Source organism: Cajanus cajan, chromosome 6 (assembly GCF_000230855.2).
Source record: "Cajanus cajan strain Asha chromosome 6, NIPB_CcT2T_4, whole genome shotgun sequence".
Lineage (NCBI taxonomy): Eukaryota > Viridiplantae > Streptophyta > Magnoliopsida > Fabales > Fabaceae > Cajanus > Cajanus cajan.
In genome coordinates this window covers 35236247-35254412 of record NC_138522.1, presented here as the reverse complement: position 1 = coordinate 35254412, position 18166 = coordinate 35236247, and the positions used below count along the sequence as shown (strand labels likewise).

Here is an 18166-nt window from a genome sequence, read left to right as displayed (position 1 = left end):
GAATAAATAAGAAAATTGATAGGCTATATATGGTGCTGATCTTGAGAACATTGCACCCAAATTTCAATCATGTTCGTGACCAGATTCTGACTGGCCACGAGATTCCTTCAATGGACAGCCTAATAGTTAGACTTCTTCGTGTCCCTACAAAAGTGAAGAATGAAAACTATGGGGGAATTGTTAAAGCTTCTGCAATGGTTTTTAGTCGAGGTAGAGGTGGTCATGGAAATCGAGGAGGCAGAAATGGTTGTCCCCAATGTTCATACTGCAAGAGGATGAGTCATACCCAAGATAATTGTTATTCTCTTCATGGTTTTCCAGAGAAGATAGCAAATCTGTCCAAGTCTGAGAAATTAGGAAAATCTGATATGAAGATCCTTGAAGATGACTATCAAGAATATCTTCAATGAAAATCTATGAATCGAGGTCAATCTTCCTCTACCATTACTATTTCTACAACATGTGTTTCTCATTTAACTGCAAATCAAAGTCCATGGATCATTGATTCAGGAGCCTCTGATCACATGACCAGTAATAATTTTGTTTTCTTCCATGTCCCTACTTAAATCACCTCACCTTATTACCTTAGCAGATGGATCCAGAATTGCTTCCAAAGGAATCGGTCAAGTTTCTCTGTCTCCCTCATTAAATCTAAATTGTATTTTGTTTATTCCTAATTGTCCTTTCAACTTAATCTCTTTAAGTCAGTTAACCAAATCTTTAAATTGTTCAGTAACATTTAATGCTAAATCTTTTGTTATTCAGGAACGTGGTACGGGTCGGAAGATTGGTGCAGGACATGAATCTAGTGGTCTCTACTATTTTGAAACGCAACTACCTGTATCTTGTGTTGCTGTTTTGTCACCCAAGCTCTTGCATGATCGTTTGGGTCACCCAAGTTTGTCCAAGCTGAAACTTTTGGTTCCTAGTCTTAAAAATTTAGAAGAGTTAGGTTGTGAATCATGCCAATTAGGAAAACATGTTAGGTTGTCTTTTCCCAAGCAAACTAATAAAAGATGTAACTAGATTTTCACCATCATTCATTCTGATATTTGAGGTCCAAGTCGTGTAACATATTTTGGTTTTAGATATTTTGTAACATTTATTGATGAATTTTCTCGATGTACTTGGGTATATTTATTGAAAGATCATTATGAGCTTTTGCCTATTTTTATGTCTTTCTTCAATGAGATCAAAAACCAATTTGGGAGAATAATTAAAATTTTTAGAAGTGACAATGCAAAAGAATATTTCTCTTCTAAATTATTCTCTTTCCTATCCTCACAAGGTGTCTTACATCAGTATACATGTCCACATGCATCCCAATAAAATGGAATAGAAGAAAGAAAAAATAGGCACCTTGTGGAGACTGCACGCACCCTAATGCTCAATGCAAATGTTCCTGTACATCATTGGGGTGATGCAATTCTCACTTCTTGTTTTTTAATAAACAGAATGTCCTCTTCTTCCCTTGAAAATTAAATCCCTTACTCCAGTATTTATCCAAAGGAATCCTTGTTTCATGTCTCACCTCGAGTCTTTGGGTGTACATGTTTTGTCCATAATGTCTTTCCTGGTTTGGATAAATTATCTGCTAGAGCTATTAAATGTGTTTTCTTAGGTTATTCTCGTCTTTAGAAAGGGTACAGGTGTTACTCTCCAGAGACTAGAAAATTATACATGTTTGTAGATGTTACCGTCTTTGAACAAACTCCATTTTTCTCATGTACCACTCATGATTGTCTTTCCATACAAGTGCTACCAGTTTGTTCTCATGTTTCCATTCTACCTCAAATTTCACTTCATAACCAAGAGGTTACTTAGTGTATTATTCCCGCAACTACTCCTATTCAAGCTACTCCACCTCCTTTTGTCAAATATCAACGTCGAACACAACAAATTGATCCAACATTACCTGAAGAGTCATCGAATTCATGTCCTTCTCCATCAAATGTCCCTACTATGAATCCTAGTGCTGATAACTCTGAATGGCCTATTGCTCTTCGAAAAGGTATTCAGTTTACTCGAAACCCTCATCCTACTTATAATTTTTTGAGTTATCATCGATTATTTCCCTTGTATTTCTCCTTTGTCTCTTCTATATCTCCTCTTACTATTCCTAAAAATGTTCATGAGGCTCTTGGTCATCTTGGATGGAGAGAAGTCATGATTGCTGAAATGCAAGCTCTTGAGCATAGTGGTACATGGGAGCTAGTTCCACTTCCTCATGGGAAACGACCAGTTGGATGCAGATGGGTTTATGCTATTAAAGTTGGCCCTGATGGTATAGTTGATCGGCTCAAAGCCAAATTAGTGGCAGAGGGGTATACTCAAATTTATGGCCTAGACTTTAGTGACATTTTCTCTCTTGTGGCCAAGATTCCTACTGTTCGTCTCTTTCTTGTTATGGCAGCTATTCGTCATTGGCCTCTCCACCAATTAGACATTAAAAATGTCTTTCTTCATGGTGATTTGGACGAGGAAATTTACATGGAGCAACCTCTTGGATTTGTTGCTCGGGGGAGTCTAGTTTAGTTTGTAAATTGTGAAGATCTCTTTATGGCCTCAAACAATCTCCTCGAGCTTGGTTTGGAAAATTTAGTCATGTTGTATAGGACTTTGGGCTTAAAAGAAGTGAGGTAGACCACTCAGTTTTCTATTGTCATACTTCTCCTAGGAGATGTGTTTATTTGATTGTTTATGTGGATGACATAGTGATTACAGGAAATGATGTATCTACAATATCTCAATTGAAGAAACATTTGTTTAGCCATTTTCAGACCAAAGATCTGGGACATCTAAAATATTTTCTTAGAATCGAGGTTGCCCAGTCAAAGGAAGGCATTGTGATCTCTCAAAGGAAGTATGCTTTGGACATTTTGGAGGAAACATGCATGATTGATTGTAGACCTATTGATAGTCCTATGGATCCTAACCAAAAGTTAATGACTGATCAAGGTGAACCGTTTACAGATCCATAAAAGTATAGGAGATCGGTTGGGAAACTCATTTATCTTAGAATCACAAGACCTGATCTCTCTTTTGCAGTAAGGATTGTTAGCCAGTTCATGCAGGCTCCACATATCAATCATTGGAATGTTGTTCTACGTATTCTTAGATATATTAAAAAGGTTCTAAGACAAGGATTACTGTATGAGGACAACGGAGACAGTAGAATCTCTAGATATTGTGATGCTGATTGGGTAGGATGTCCTATAGATAGATGTTCTACTACTGGATATTGTGTATTCCTTGGTGGAAATCTCATTTCTTGGAAGAGTAAGAAACAAAATGTTGTTGCTCAATATAATGCTGAAGTTGAATATCGAGCTATGGCCTTAATTACTTGTGAATTTGTATGGATTAAGCAACTCATTCGAGAATTAAAGTTTTGTGAGGATCATCCAATGAGATTGCATTGTGATAATCAAGTCGCTCTTAACATTGCTTCTAATCTAGTATTTCACGAGAGAACCAAGCACATAGAGGTTGAATGTCATTTTGTGAGGGAGAAGTTGCTGTTCAAGGAAATCAGTACTGAATTTGTCAATTCCAGTGAACAACTTGCAGATGTTATGACTAAGTCATTAAGGAGGCCTCTTATCCAATTTTTATGTTCCAAGCTCAGTGCATATAATCTATATGCACCAGCTTGAGGGGGAGTGTTAGAATATCTTATTTAGAAAGCCTCTTCTGTTTATTAAATATTTTAATATATTTTACTTATTGTACTCTAGCTTGATATGATTGCTTAGGTCTCTAGACTTTGCAGCTTTTCTTGTAATACTCTCTTTTTCATTTATAATATAAGAAGATACACAGATCAGAGGATTTGTGCCTTTTGCTTCCTATTTGAACATTCAAGTAAAATTTTAAGCAACTTTGATGCTATCTAAGACTCTTTCAATGGTAAGTTTCCTTAAGGATCTGTTACTTGGACTAAGAAACTCTCCAAACATTTGTCATTAGAGATGCTCTTAAGTTAGTAGCACTTTTTTACTGAAAAGTTCCACGGGTGGTCCAAGTTTTTATTAAAAGCATTTTTTCTCTCACTATATTGAGATTCTTTTCCCTAGAAAATCATGTAATATTTTTTAGTATTCATTGTTTTAAAAAATAAAATCCTTATTTAAATTATACTAGAAGTATGTTATTACGTATAACATAAACAAACTTGACATAATTACTCTTCGTGGCCTAATAACTTCAAAATGTAGATAATTAATTCTTTTGGTATATAATACATTCTGGATTTTGGACCCCACTTAGGTTTCTAATTATTTAATAAAGTAAAAAAAGAACTATATATAAATAGTAAATAAAAATTAAACTTTTAATATTTAGATGTAAATAAACTTAGAACATCGACATATCTTTGATAGTCAATTTTGTTTTAATATTTTTAGATTAAATACTTAAGTTCTTTTGAGGATTTTTTTTTTAAAGTTCTTTTGGGCCTTTGAGGTTGAACTAGATATTTCTTATCTTCATATGATGAATTTGAATATTTATTTCAAAAATGTTCTTTCGTATGCTAATGAAATGACTTAAATTTACAATACGGTCACATCCGTTGATCAAAATTCTTAGAGAACAAGAGTTTTTAAGAAATTTTCATTTAGTTTAAATTCAAGAAAAGAGTACTAGGTTATTTGACCAACATTTGAATAAGTAGGAGCAAATGATACCTACGTCCTTTATAGTAATTTTTTATTTTTAGAGATTATATCTATTTTTGTGAAAAACAAAATCTATATGATTATTGTGTAAGTATAGTGTAAAACTAAAAAGTAATTAAATTCTTTTAAATAATTAACACAATTTCATGCATACATAAGACACATCATATTATATAATTAAAATCACTTGTTAATTAATAAAAACTTTATATCAATTCATCAACATATTCAGTTTTATATATATATATATTTTTTATTTTTCACATAAATCAATATATTCGGTTATTAATACACATCATTTTTTTTTTCGTCCCTGGAATACCAACGACAGACGTGATTAATCTCCTCGCTATCCCTGACCTTGTTTAAGCGCGTGGATCAACCCCTACCGTTGAACTACACGCTTGGAATTACACATTATTTTTTTAATACATCTAATCTAACACACATGATATAATTTGTTGCGAATCAATTCTAACTCAAAATTGAAAACTAATGTGAATGCATCGTTATCAAAATTGAAAGAGTTAGAACACATTTTATCCTTTTAAAGATTATATATTCTTCGTTATGTCACGTGCCATTTTTTATATTGATTATCTAATTTTATTTCAGTTTAATTTGTAACTTACTTTAATTTTTAATTAAATTTTAAAAACTGAAAATTTGAAATTTAGTATGTTATATTAATAAACATGATGCACCTTAATTTAACCATTATTTTTTTATATAATTTTTCTTTAATTTAAACTTTTCGTCTCTTACTTATTTTTATTTAATAAAATAAATTAATTATTATTTATAAAAATATTATTATTGAAAAAAAAGTTATAAATTTTACTTACATTTAAAGACCAACGTTGACTTAAAAAAACACAGACGTTAATAAAATTCAATAAATAGTGGGTGCAGTGTAAAATACTCGTATATAAATATTCTAAATGCGATGACATTAATGGATGATAAATAAGATAGAGCGAGTAGCGATAATACAGCTACGCGCGAATATGGTATATATATATATATATGTATATATATATATATATATATATATATATATATATTTATTTATTTATTTATTGAGATAAAATGAGTGATATTGAATGAGTGAATGAATATTATTAAGACCTTACAAAACCTGGGACTGTGGTTGCATAAATTTTCTGAGTTTAGATTCTGAAATGAAATCCTCAAAAACTAAAATGGAGAGCTTACCTTTTGAGATCTATATGAAGATTTTCTGTCTCTTGGATTACCAGCATCTCGCTGTTGCTCAACAAGGTCACCCACACCACACTTTCTCTAAACATTTCATTCTTTTATTTTCCAATTTATTTGTTCAGATGTTCATATTAGATCTGAATTCTCTTCCTTTAATTCAATTATTTTTGTTTATGTATTCTGTTTTCTATCTGTCTGAATTGGATCTGAAACTGAGATCATCCTCTAAATTCGGTTGATTTTGTTTGTTCAGCTTCTGCCGAATCATTTCAATGATTCCATCTTGATTCTTCCTTTCATTTATCATTGGGGCTTGGCCAATTTTGCCACATGACATGCCATTGGTTGATATTTCCTGTTTTTTAATGCTCAACTTTATTTTTTGTTTTTTTTTGTTTTAATGAGTGATGAAATTGAAAAAATTATGTGATTTTATGTTTAATTAGACATTTGATGTCTACCTCTTCTTGTACAGATACAATTGAATCCAAACAAAAGTTTTTAGATCATGCCCATGAGAAAACATTTGAGTTAGAATTAGGGATTTGGTAATTGGCAACTGAGTGATAATGATGATTTGGTGAATAAGTCGCACCCAAAAAATAGTATAATTTGACAAGTTTTAATTTAAGTTTTCTTTTGATTCAGAATTTTATTAACTTGTGTTTGATAAGGCATGAATTTAACAATTTGTTGCATATGTACAGTAAGTAGGAGGTGGAAGTTCGTGGCCTCAGACGATGCTCTATGGTCTAACCTTTTTAAGAAGAGATGGGGAGGAGATCATGCTGCTTTTTATGCTCCTATGGGTTCAAAATCATGGAAACATGTATATGAGGTGCAAGATCGCTGTGATCGAATTGGAGTGTAAGTTCTTCAATTTACTTCACTGAGATTCTCGGAGCGTGTTTAGGAACCAATTGAATTGAATTCAACTGAGGTTGAAAAAAGTTATGCTCAGAATTTATTTATTTTTGCATTAAAACACGTTTGAACATAATTTTAAACTGGTATCAAAATATACACTTAAAGGGCATGCATATACAGACATCACTAATGTTTCATCTTGTCAATGCCATGACCATGATGGTCAAAGGAGTTTTTGCTTTCTCCTTGCATAGTTCCTCACATGCATTCTAAACCGCTAATAACATGCGTTCTGAAAACAGAACCGGTTGGTCCGACCAAAAAGCTAGTGAACCGGTTTAGTGTCCGATCTAACTAAACCACATAACCAACTTTGAGGAAAACCGATCAAAGAACTAGAAAACTGGTTCATATAGGGTCAAAGAAAAATGCTTGATACTACATCTTTTGCAGCAATGATTGTTTGACACTGATCTGAAGGGAATTACTTGTTTTCATCTTTTCACAAAATAGGGGTTTCAAGATTGTTAAAGAAGGCAGTGACTACTATCTTGTTCACCGAGGAGAGATAGAGCGACATCTGGGTTTTAACACTAAACCTCTTCCAATAATTAGACCAGTCCACTTTTAAAATGTTGCTACTAGATGCAGCTACAACATGGATGTTGGATTCCACTTACCTGGAAATAGCTTATAGCTCTTACATGAGTCATTATTATTCAACAAAAAATTATTGATTGTTTTGGAATTAGCAAATAAGTCTGTTAAAACAATGATTAGACTATGATCTGAAGGGAATTAGTTTTTTTTCATCTTTTCACAAAATAGGGGTTTGAAGATTATTAGAGAAGGCAGTGACTACTATCTTGTTCACCAAGGTGAGATACAGAGATATTTAGGTTCAAGAAAAAATCAGGAAAAAGTAACTGCTCACAGCTGCCATTCAGAATTTAACTTCAATGGAGAAAGTTCTCTAGCTGAAGAGAGATCAAGTCGTGGAATTTTGGACAAAATCCTTTTCTTCATTGGGGATTTGGAAGTTGCTTCTGCTGAAGCAAAACGTAGTCGTGTCATATGATCGTGTTTAGTATTCAATCCAATAATGAAGTTCACCGTAAAACTTCTCTGTATCTAAGCATTATTTCACGTATATATTTATTTATTTGTATCAAACAATGTGTTCAGTTATTTTATAGCACTTTCAATAATTTGGAGATTGTAGCCTTTTTCTCACAAGTGACAAGTTTGTTTAAACTGTTGTGCCAATATGCTGTATAATCTGATCTGATGATCCTGTTATCATTATTCATGAGGGCCATATGTAAGTGTTAGTGCCATCAGGCTAGGATTGAAATGTTAAGTTCAATATCATTGTTTAAAAGAGACAAAGAAATTATATATATATATATATATATATTAATAGCAAGTCTCTTACCTTTTTGTATGTGGATATTTGATTTGGGTAACTAGATCAACAAGTTATTTAAATGGACTTTTCAAAATATAAATGAAATGAATAAAGCAATAGAGGAAAAGAAAGAGTATCTGAAATTAGATTTTTTTTCTTCCGGAGTTCTAATGAGACTCACATAAGAGACCAACAAAGGAAGAACGACAACTATCTTACCGTCCTTCAGAATATCTTGTCCTCAAAGCAAAGTAAAGGGAGAATTGCTTTTTTCCTTTAAAAAATGAAAATTGAAGAATTTCTCCTAAGGTCCTTTTACAGTTTCACCTATACTCTCTGTTTTACCCATTCTTTTACTTTTCTTATTGTTATTCAACTAAACGTAAAATATGTTTATGCCTAAATCTAATAAGAACTTGTATCAATTTTCTTTCTATCTATAAAATTTGAATTTAATACCAAAAAAAGAAATTATAACACTTGCAAACTTTAATCAACCATTTGAACTAGATTCATTTTCACCATAAAAAAAGAAGAAGAAAGATTGAGCTAGATCCATTGATGAACTTATATCAATCTATGCATGCAAAATGTTTTGGGCATTTTCTTTGAGCGGAGCGTAGGCACTAATGGAACGCGTTTTGTTGCAAAGGATAAAATAGATGTAACTGATGCCGACAAAGACTGATGTAAACACAACTACCTCAGCACCAAAGATCGAAGAAATAGGAAGACAAAAACTAACGTAACTAATCACGGTTGGTTCGGAAGCGAGTCCATTGCATCAATCAATCATCTGATGAAGACACAAGAGAAACCGACTGCAGACTGCTAGAGCAAAAATGCAAGTGTGTGGTCAAGAAGATCTAAATTGGTGGGCTCAGTTGTTATTAAGTGCTATTGGAATGGGAACAGCTGTCCCACGCCGTGACCACGCCGTGACCAGACATGGGAGCAATTCCCTTCCCTCCACTGCAACCGTTAACAAATTCCTCACTGATTTGACAGCCATAACTATTCTCTTGGATATGAGATATCGCCCTCATAGATAGGGCATCTTCTAATATCTTAATAAATTAAATGACCTTCTAAAATCGTAAAATGAAGATTGCTTCTACTTATATACTTATTATATACTTACTAGAACCTCTAGTGAACTTATTGTATCTTGTATCCGGTTTAATCAAATCAGTTGAAAGTGAATATGAATAAATTTTAGCATCTTTTCATGAGTTGAACGTTAACAAAAGCACAACCATAATCTGAGGGAAAATAACTGAAAATAAAAAGGATGCATTAATTGAATGGAGTACGATTTCATTACAAAATTAAAATCCAAAGAAAGAAATAGTATGGCATATATACTATTCCCAACGGGACAAACATAGATACTGCCCCCAAAAGAATACCATCAGAACTACCAAAACGGAGATTTCTCCTCAAGTAATAGCCAATAGAAATCTACTGCACTACAATATTTATACCAAAAACACTTAAAAAATTGCTCCACTTGTCCTTTCTGCTTGTTGCTTGAAATTGAATCCCATCTCTTTGTGAGCATCAGGTTTACCTTCACTCTTATCGCATCGAACACAGTCATAGACATAAACTGCATTAGTAAGACTGAAGCAGAAGTTCAGTGCCTCCGCAAAACTTGCGCAAAAGCCAGTTAAAGGGTCAATGGTTCTGACTCGGCGTCCCTATCCTTCAATTGCCAATCTTCTGTTTCTGTTTCAAACAAAAAAATAATCCCAGCTCAAAGTAAGAACGCTTTTATAAAGGGGTAATGCCAAAATCCAAATAACATACACAGGGCAAGTATTGGAGCCCTGTAAACGAAAAGGAAGGAGAACGTTGACTAATCATTTTCAAGGTAAAACAAGTACGCCAACTTAACCAAAATAGGCTGTCATCTTGCACACAAGAATGTTTTGCTCCGCTGAACTGTCAGTGATCTACAAGAACAGCCTCAGACAGGAGCAATGAAGCCATAGGTGTACCAGAAATTCCCAGATAAAATAAAATTGCAACACAGCAAATTAGCCCAAATAAGGCATGAGCCCTTTGCTGTCATATTTCTAAATCAACTTAAGCAAGAGATCAACAGTATGAGGGTCTTACTTGGCTTATCTGAAATAACCATCAATCGCCTTTGTAAGAAACAAGCCACCAAAAGGAAGATTGAGCACATGCCAAACATAACAGTGATAGGGAATGCATCAACCTGCACAGAAAATACATAATTAGTCAAAAACGCACATAAAAAAATATTGCACTGTTAAGATCAAGCATTGTATTATATGTAGTAGATTCTGTAACATACATTGTACAGCACAACACACACAAAAATGTTCAGAGGAATGCGGAAAAAGTTCATGATGGTGCTCCTGGCCTCCTCAGGAATGTATTGAGACCTCATCTTCATAATGGATGGCCAGAATATGCCAACACAACTCTCAAAAGCACAGAAGCCAAGAAGCTGAACGCAACCAGAAAACGAGATGCTTCCACCTTTCACTTGGGAAGGAACTACCAAGAACTGTTCCACAAAAACCAAGACAAAATATAGCAAAATGGTGTGAGATATATAAATCAGAACACTAGGAGGAAAGAGGAGAAGAGCATATTGGAAGAATGGCATACAGTGGTCAGAATGGGAAGCATCAGAGAAGCAGATGAAACTGCAAAAACGATCTGCATATAGCTCTCTACTCGGAGTGATGTGCGGGCCATCAACTTAGATGCAAGTGAGCTTCCCAACATTGAAGCTAACATGAATGTTGCAAAAATAAAACCATGGGGAATATCTTCATCATTTGGGCTCAATGCAGGAGTCCACAGAAACACAAAGGTGTACATTGAACCTTCAAAGAGAGACTGTATGGCACCCAGCAAGGCTATTTTTTCATCTGAAGCACAATGAATGCAGTATAAAATGAACTTGGGAAGTATGCTATAAACAGGAATACAAGATGAGATGCATAAAATAAATGATGAAAGAATAAGAAAAGTGAAAGCATAAATTTACTTGATCAATTCCATTTAGTGTAGCTTTAACAACTACTATTGGTTACAATAATGTTCACATTTTTTACAAGTAAACTGTTATAAAGATAAATATCGTGCATAGAGTTTCAAAGTTCAAATTTACAGAATAAAACCATTGTATAAAAACAATGAGAAAATAAATTCTAAGGTAAGAAATCTACCAGAAGCAATGGCAACGGCAGCACCCCTGAATTGGGTAAGCAAGTCCTTGTTATCTGAAGGATCCCCATAATTTTCTGTCCATGTAGATAGTATGATGGCCATACCAATAGCAAGAAAACATGAAGCAGCATCAAAGGGGGCCACAGGTCCAAGAGACAACGTATCAACAAGGACATTTCCAAACAGTCCAGCCAAAATAGCAACAAGACCATTTCCAAGAAATATAGCCTTTGAGAATGTTAATGATAGCCATTGTTGATCAAAGCCCCTCTGACAAATTAATGTTAAAAAAGGAGACAATTCAGAATCATAAATACACAATAACAAGAATATCAAGACAAAAAACATGTAATGAATCCAATAAATACAAAAATACAAATTTCTCAATCAATATATTTATATGATATACTGAACCAAGAGATTTGCACTAAATCTATAAATAATTATACATTTTCTAACTGCTTTTTTGAAATTTAGTTGTAGGATTGAAGTAGTGGCAAGTTCTGTTTAGAATGACATCCAAGAAGTGTTTCTAATATAATGTATAATGTATGTACTACATACAAGACTAGCCCAATTTGGAATGTCAGTCCAAAACCATCAAGCTAAATAATCATTATCATTTTGAGGACATAAATGCCACTCTTGTTCCTATGACAGTTAAAATTACACAGTATAATTCAAGTCATCTATACCCTCCAAATACAGAGAAAAATCTTGTAATATTCACAAGTCAATCAATGACTGCCTCCAAATAGCAAGGCACTTCCTGTATGTCTTAAATCAGCATATCCAAAGGAAATATTCGTAACAAACAAACAGAAGATAACTTTTAAAAACAATTAATCATTGCTCACCTTGAAGTGCTCAGCAACAAGCCACGATTCAAATGCTGAAAACAGAAGTGAAGTAGCAATACCTCCCAAAACACGGCCCAACATGAGGACTTTGTATTGAGGAGAATGCTTGGTGATGCAGCTCAAAATGTAGGTTATGCAGTAAGTCACACAAGCCCTCTTCCGGCCTCTGATTACAGGGTAGTAAGAAGCATGAGACCCTGAAAAATTATATAACAGATATGCAGCAAGGAGAAATAAAAAAAATAAAAAAAGAACGAAAAGACATCTCACTGTTTGTCAGCTAGAGATCCCACAATTGTTCCAAAGAGCATGGAAGATCCAAAACCAGCAATGAACAGTTGTCCTATGTCCCCTTTCCCATATCCATATGTACTGTAAAGGTAGTAAACATATGGACCTTGCAGCCAATCTCCAGCTACAACCATACAAACAACAAACCATTATATTTCGAAAACCCAAAAACATTAACTCCAATCCCAATTTGACATTTTCACAATAGCACGATCACACACGCGAATGCAAGACCCATCTCCGATAACAATTTCCATTGCCCAATACATTCACCAACAACACTGTCCTCAGATTCGATGAAAAATGCTACTAAAATCAGATAAACACGTAAACTAAAACGAATCCAATGAATCAACCCTTTTAATTTCCTCTCAAATATGATCTCAACAAACATTATAGTTATTCGAAAAACCAATATAATAATAACCAAGTCTAAACAAAAAAAGTGAGTTGAGTAAAACATAATGAATACCACACACAAGCAAATTGCATCGCACTCATCTACCTTAAAAAAAAAAAAAAAAAAAAAAAAAAACAGAAATCCAATAACAAAAGACACCGACACGTCACTACAGTCACCATTCATCGGTCGAGATCGCGTCGAACCCTTTCAATTTCAAAAGCAAACATGGCGTAAGGCAGCGAGAAACAACAAGCAGACAAACAAACAAACACGAAATAAAAAATGAAGAATAGAGAGCAGCGAGAAACTAAAAAGAGAAATGAAAATATGGCGATAATAAGGAGTGGTGAAATTGAGAAAGAAAGAAAAGGCAGATCGAGCGCAATGAGGAAGAGATCGAGCGAGATCTGAGAGAGGAGGGAGAGATCTGTACCCATCATGAGGGAATAGACGAGGAGGTAGTTGTTTTTGAAGGAATTGAATGCGCCAGATGTGTTGATTCGATCCTTGTTGTTCTTGCTGAGTTCCATGGCTGCCACCACCGCGGCCAAACCGCCGAACACCGTGTAGAAGAACAACTCCATTTTCCTCACTCACCCAACTCTCTCTATGCCTCTCTTTCACCCATTGCTCTTATATATACTGCCTCCCAACGCTGCTATTATCCTCTGCTGCCACTCCACCCTCGCGCCACCGGCTCAACCGGTTCTACCACCTTTTACTTTTATTATTTCCTATTAATTATTAAATCAAAATCCATGTCCCCCTCGCCCCTCGCCCCTTGCCCCCTACTATCTCTCTTCTCTATTCAATTATTAAACTAAATTCTATCCTTACAACTAATTCAGCTGACATTTACCAACAAAAATTAAAATAAATTCCCTCACTAACCAATCACCGCTTAACAACAAACACAAAGGATGTATTAATTCAAATTTTGTTATAATAATATATTAAATAAAAATAATTTTTAATTACAAAAAAAAATAGTTATAATCTATGTTGTAGACTTGATAAGAAGACCTTTTATTGGGGTTTTAATTTTATTTACCAAAAATATTTAGTTGAATAAAAAAATCAAGAAATATAATCAATTTAAATATGTTTCATCGTGGATTTTTATTAATTTTGAACAATTTATGACTAATTCAGATAATTTTTTCACTATTGATTTGGACAAAATGTATCGGTTACAAAATGAACCGTTGTTTTAATTTGGATGAATCGAATACATGATATAAGTTCTAATATTTATAATGTAATGAAATAATTTATATTTAGTGAGTTAATATTTGAAGGGTATTGATGAAGGTTGCATGTGCATGGGATAAGATGAAAAGTAGGAAGAGAACGCGGTTATAGTAATCAGCATCGTTTAGGTGAGAAGGGTATTTGACGTGGCGAAATGTGAGACGTTTGATTAAATGAAAGTGTCGGTGGAGGCGCAGCGTAGAGACGCTCCATGCGGCGAGGTCTCGGATCTAGTATTCCTGCGGTGGGCCCCACTTACCTTACCTTTCATTCATTACAACGTACTCTTGCCCTCAACTTAATTAACAAGATTCCCATTACATATTTTCCACAATTATCAACCTTTTTATAACCTTTTCTTATTTATTTTCCTAGCATTCCTTTTTTTTTTCTTCCACATTTTCTTAATTTTATAACAAGATCTATAATTTAAAAGATGTAATTTATATTCTTCTTTATATTAAACTTAGACAAACATTAGAAATAATTGGAGATAAGTGATAACAATTATATTTTTTAGTCAAATTATTCAGAATTTAAATTATAACGAAAATATTTAAAATATTATTTTTTTAGAGTTTTGAAGTATTAATTAAAGAATAAAAATTAGCTTTTTCAGCATGCTATCAATGCACTCAAAATATTAACTAATATTTTTAGTTTATATTTTTTTATGTTACATTTTTAACTATATTTTGTTTATTAAATAATTAACTAACCATCCTAGGTATTATCTAGAACTAATAGTGATATCATGTTGTATAAATTTGTATAGATCTCTAAAATAACTATCATTTTTCTATCTTAAAATGATCATTAGAAGCAAAAAATAATGATTTTAAATTTTAAAAGGATAAAAATCAAAGAAAAATATTTTATAAAAATTAAAAATATATTTTATTCATTTCATAAAGACTAAAAATAATATTTATAAATTTTATAAGGATGAAAAAAAATTACAAAGATCAAAACTAAAAATTCACTCATTTTACAAGAATTAAAAACATATTTAACCCAAAATCTTATAAAATTATTTAATACTGATTTTTTTAAGTAATTTTTTCCATAATTTATTAGATATTAATACACTTTTAACCAGAATTATTATTAAATATATTTATTATTTTCTTATATTCATTTGCTATGAAAATTATTAAAATGTTATTTTTATATTATTTTAATGTTTGTTATTAATAATGAGAATAAGGGTAAAATTTATTCTTTTATAATTTATTCAAACTCTCATCACTAAGTCAATTTTAGTAGTTGATGTTAGTTTGACATGGCTACGTGCTTACACTATATATCGTGCATTAATAAACGAACAACTAGATTCATTAATAAAGTATAACAATGTAATACTATTATATTTCATCTTAAAACCAATTATTTAGAGACTTCTCAACATGTTAAATTCTAGCTTAAAACTAATTGATGTCTAGTAATATTCCAGCACAAATATTAGGTGATGTCTATCATAACATGTGAAGCACAAATATTAGCTATATAGACGTTGATACTATGTTGAAATTCATTCTAGTACCAATATATAAACAACACCTATAATCGAGACAAACAACATGAGACTTTCCAACACCTCCCTTCGACTTTCCAACACACCTCCATTCATAGAAGTCTGTCAAACTAGACTATATTTATCAAAAATAGATAAACTAAAAAGATGGGTTATAAACTCTCGTACTATATTAAATTTTTTCTTAAAATCAATTAACATTAAGTAAAATTGTTTAACAAATATATAAGTTTATATCCGAATAATTGAGACAACTAATATAGAACTTCTTGATAAAATACAATGTTGAAAAATATTCCATTATTAGCTACCTTCAGATCTTTTGGTAAGGTGGTCAAGATATACTACAATTAGTCAATAATAAAAAAAATTTATTTATTATCTTTTGATTAATATCTTGAGGATATGTTACCAATAATGTGATACTAATATATAACTGAGATGATGGTGAGTGACAAATGGCTCGATGATTTGTACTATGTTATAAATTTAAATCTCAACATTATGGTTGTAACCCAAGAATATTAAATATTACTGCAATCAAGTGTGAGAGGAAGGAACTAGTAAGAGCAGGCCGAATACTGATTTAAGAGGGAAGAAAGGAAAAATGGCAAATGGGGCTCCACCCAGAACCATGAATTAATAATGGTTTCTTGGAGAGCTATAAATAAACAAATCATTCCAAACTATGTAAAGCCTTTTTATGAGGCAGTGTCGGGTTAATTGTCAGCCTCTGTGGCCTCGCTGTTAGGAAGAAGATGAAACATTCAGTCAGAGTTTGTAGCACTATAACTGGGGTCCAGCCATGGTTCAAATTGTTTGGGAAAATTCATCATCAGAGACCATGGATCTGTAACTGTAAGGTTTGCATTGTGCACTTTAATTATTGTATACAAAAGCAAATGGAAGTGGCTCGTGAGAGCTAGCGAGATGGCCACCTTTACAATCCTAGCATATATGACACGGTAGGACCTCTTCAGGTTTCCATATTAGATTTCTTTTCACTCCCAAAAAAAAACATGGCTACAAAATGTTATCTTTTCAATCTTACAACCTAACTTAATTTTATAAAATTTATTTATAAGATGAGGATTATTTCTTATTTATATAATTATTTTATTTATAATTGGTATGAGATTTTAGTTTTTTTCTCAACATACTCCTTATGTTCAACATTATTAAGTTTGATATATTGACAAATGGAGAGTAACTATTTTTAATGATTTAAGAATACGTGAGGCTAAAAATTTTCCTAATACATCTTTCACATTCGATATTATTGGATTAATTAGTACGTGTATCAATGGTAAATAATCATTTTAGAGTGAATTTAGACAGTTCTAATATCACCGTTAAAGGTAAATTATATCTAACTCAACCCTACAAAATTAATTTATAAGATAATGATTGTCTCAATTTATATTTTTATTAATTATCTTGTCTGTAGTTGATGTGGAACTTATTTTTCAATATTGTCAAATGTTCATTTCATATTTTCTTTTTTCTTCATCGACAAAATTTTAACAAGTGAGTGAATCATATCTTAAGAAACTAAAATTATTTTACCATATATTTTAAAATTTTACAATGAATATTATTTAGTAATTTTAAATTAAATAAACTAAATTATATATCTTTACTAATATATAAGGGGACACCTCTTTTAATAATTATCTTAATTTTCATAGATCATTATACTCTTTTATTCTTAAAAATATAAAAAAAAAATTATCAAATCCAATATTTAAACTCAAGACTTTAAAGTTCAAGGATCAACGGATATCAATAGATCTAGCATACTTCTATTACCTAATTTCAATTTTCATTTTATTTTGAATAAAGACACAAAGTGTTTTAATTTTATTAATTTTGATATAAAGGGAGAGTAATTATATAATACTTTCAATTTTTTAAAGAAAGAAAAATATAATTTGTCATATATTTTAATATAAAAAATAGTGTAATACTTAATTTTTTTTTAGAAAATGAAAGTATAATTTACTTTAAATGTGTTACTCGCATCTTTTAAAAAAGAAAAATATAATTTATTTTATATTTTAGTATAAATAAATAATATAATATTTACATTTTTACAAAAATAAAAATATAATTTATTTTAAATGTATTAAGTTAAATTGATTAAATGTGTATTTTAATATCGAAAGAGATGATGTGATATTGTCTTTTTAACGAGTGTAACATAATTCACTCAATTTTTTCACAATCTTCTTATAAATACGTACGACTCTCACCGTATCTTCTCACTTTGAGAAGAAAACCAGAAAAAGTTAGGTTAAATGTTATTAGTTATTTAATTCGGTAACTTTATCTTTATATTAAATTTTAATTATTGAATCATTTAATAATATTATAATTATAGCTTGTACGATGTATAAGATAAATATTTATTATATATAATTAAAATTTATAATAAATTATATA

The 18166-nt window shown here is 31.8% G+C and overlaps 2 protein-coding genes across 3 annotated transcripts; one reads left to right on the top strand and one right to left on the bottom strand.

Annotated features, from left to right (window-relative positions):
* The first annotated feature begins 5761 nt into the window (after positions 1-5761).
* On the top strand, positions 5762-8033 carry LOC109812472 (uncharacterized). Of its 2 annotated transcripts, none has more exons than XM_020376446.3 (3): positions 5762-5960; positions 6608-6767; positions 7596-8033. In XM_020376446.3, the coding sequence occupies exons 1-3, from the start codon at positions 5861-5863 to the stop codon at positions 7843-7845; spliced, it is 510 nt and encodes a 169-aa protein (XP_020232035.1). In that variant the 5' UTR covers positions 5762-5860; the 3' UTR covers positions 7846-8033. The 2 variants fall into 2 exon arrangements, 1 of the variants encoding a protein (XP_020232035.1); XR_014434650.1 differs by lacking the exon at positions 7596-8033 and adding an exon at positions 7281-7354 and having other exon boundaries at positions 5764-5960.
* Positions 8034-9448: 1415 nt separating this feature from the next.
* Positions 9449-13617, bottom strand: LOC109812488 (uncharacterized). The gene is made up of 8 exons (XM_020376466.2): positions 13373-13617; positions 12516-12660; positions 12243-12411; positions 11385-11655; positions 10819-11084; positions 10499-10714; positions 10297-10399; positions 9449-9903 (listed from the first exon to the last, which is right to left on the bottom strand). Exons 1-8 carry the CDS (start codon positions 13521-13523, stop codon positions 9845-9847), a joined length of 1380 nt encoding a protein of 459 aa, XP_020232055.1. The 5' UTR covers positions 13524-13617; the 3' UTR covers positions 9449-9844.
* Between the last annotated feature and the right edge of the window lie 4549 nt (positions 13618-18166).